The 1348-nt window shown below is 34.3% G+C and overlaps 1 protein-coding gene across 5 annotated transcripts in view; it reads right to left on the bottom strand.

Annotated features, from left to right (window-relative positions):
- Positions 1-1348, bottom strand: part of LOC112156676 (kinesin heavy chain) — a 24206-nt gene that overhangs the window by 18555 nt on the left and 4303 nt on the right. For 4 of the 5 annotated variants that reach the window (XR_002921022.2, XM_036216054.1, XM_024288946.2 and 1 more), the window contains exons 3-4: positions 571-644; positions 308-412 (exon numbers count right to left, since the gene is read on the bottom strand). The exons of the other annotated variant lie outside the window; for it this stretch is intronic. Coding sequence is in view for 3 of the 4 variants with exons in the window: in XM_036216054.1 (XP_036071947.1) it covers positions 308-412; positions 571-644 (179 nt within the window). In the remaining variant the exon portion in view is untranslated. The remainder of the gene's footprint in view (positions 1-307; positions 413-570; positions 645-1348) is intronic. 5 annotated transcript variants of the gene reach the window in all.

A 1348-nucleotide genomic window follows, 5' to 3' on the forward strand; every position in this document is an offset into this window, starting at 1 on the left:
TTCTCGTAATTTTACAGCAAAGACTTTTTTCTCCGAATTTTGCAGTTACGACTTTATTCTAGTAAATTTACACGTTTAAAGACGTCATTTAAACATTTTTTCTTTTGTTTCTAAACTTACTCCGTCACAATGTGGAGAACATGATTAATGTTTTATTATTCGACTTGACAAAAGTCAAGTATGACGACAAACTATTTAAAGACTTTCATAAGAAATACAGATGCTTTACTCTAAGTAACCAGTGTAAAGAACCAAAACTGTCTTAAAGTTGTCACAGTTGGATGGAAAGCTCTCAGATTTTCTCCACCTTGATGTGGAACTCCAGGTTCTCGTCCATGGAGTAGATGTGGTCAAAGATGTCGTGGGCGATCCGAGGGATGATGCCCATCAGCTGGGGGTCGTGCAGTTTGCCCTGAACACAACAACACAAACACTTTTTTGACAGAAAAGCTTTTAGAGGAACTTCAGGAGAATTGAATTAAGGCTTGTAGGAGAACTTCTGAATTATTGTTTGATACGCTGATGAGTTCTGACAGATCCGGATTTAAACATCTAGAACGAGAAGATCACCTCCATGGTGTGGGTCTTCCCAGACGACGTCTGTCCGTAGGCGAAGATGGTCCCGTTGTACCCGCCCAACACATCTGGAAAAAAAAAACATTGTTTCGTTGACCTCGTCCTCCGAAAATCCATCAAATTTAACATTAACGAGGGTTTTCTTTAAAATCGTAATAATGCTACGTCCATAACGAGTGTCCGGTTATTCGGATATCCACGATCTCGTCCCAAAAAAAGGAGGTACAGAAATTTGTAACATCGTACTGTAAAAGTACACTTCAGATAATAATCACTTAAATAAATTAAGTAAATTTTGGGGGTTTTACCTACAAAAACTAAACGTCTGTCACTGTTACGTAAATAAATCCTCAAAATAAAGTGGAGGTGAAGGTTTAATTTTTTAAAGTAAAACTATTAAGTATTTTTGTGGATTTAATTAATGTCTGTTGTCGCATATATAAAACAAACTAATTTTCTCTCCAAAATTACCCCAACGTAGCATCTATTTAAAAACATTAATGATTTTTTTATAAGCTGGAAATAAATTCAGGTTAAAAAAAATTCGGCGGAAGTTCAGTTTACGAAATTAGTAATAAAAATTAAACATATATATATATATATATATATATATATACATATTCAACGATTTTAATAAAAAATACAGTAAATATGAAATTAAGAAGATAAAAATGTCGTGTTTGCGGTTTGATCTGTGAATCGTTGATCTTGGTTTGTGAATTGAATCAGATCGTCGCCTAAATAACGATCCACAGCCCTAAATCTATAACAA

This window comes from Oryzias melastigma, linkage group LG2 (assembly GCF_002922805.2).
Source record: "Oryzias melastigma strain HK-1 linkage group LG2, ASM292280v2, whole genome shotgun sequence".
In the NCBI taxonomy this organism is placed as follows: domain Eukaryota; kingdom Metazoa; phylum Chordata; class Actinopteri; order Beloniformes; family Adrianichthyidae; genus Oryzias; species Oryzias melastigma.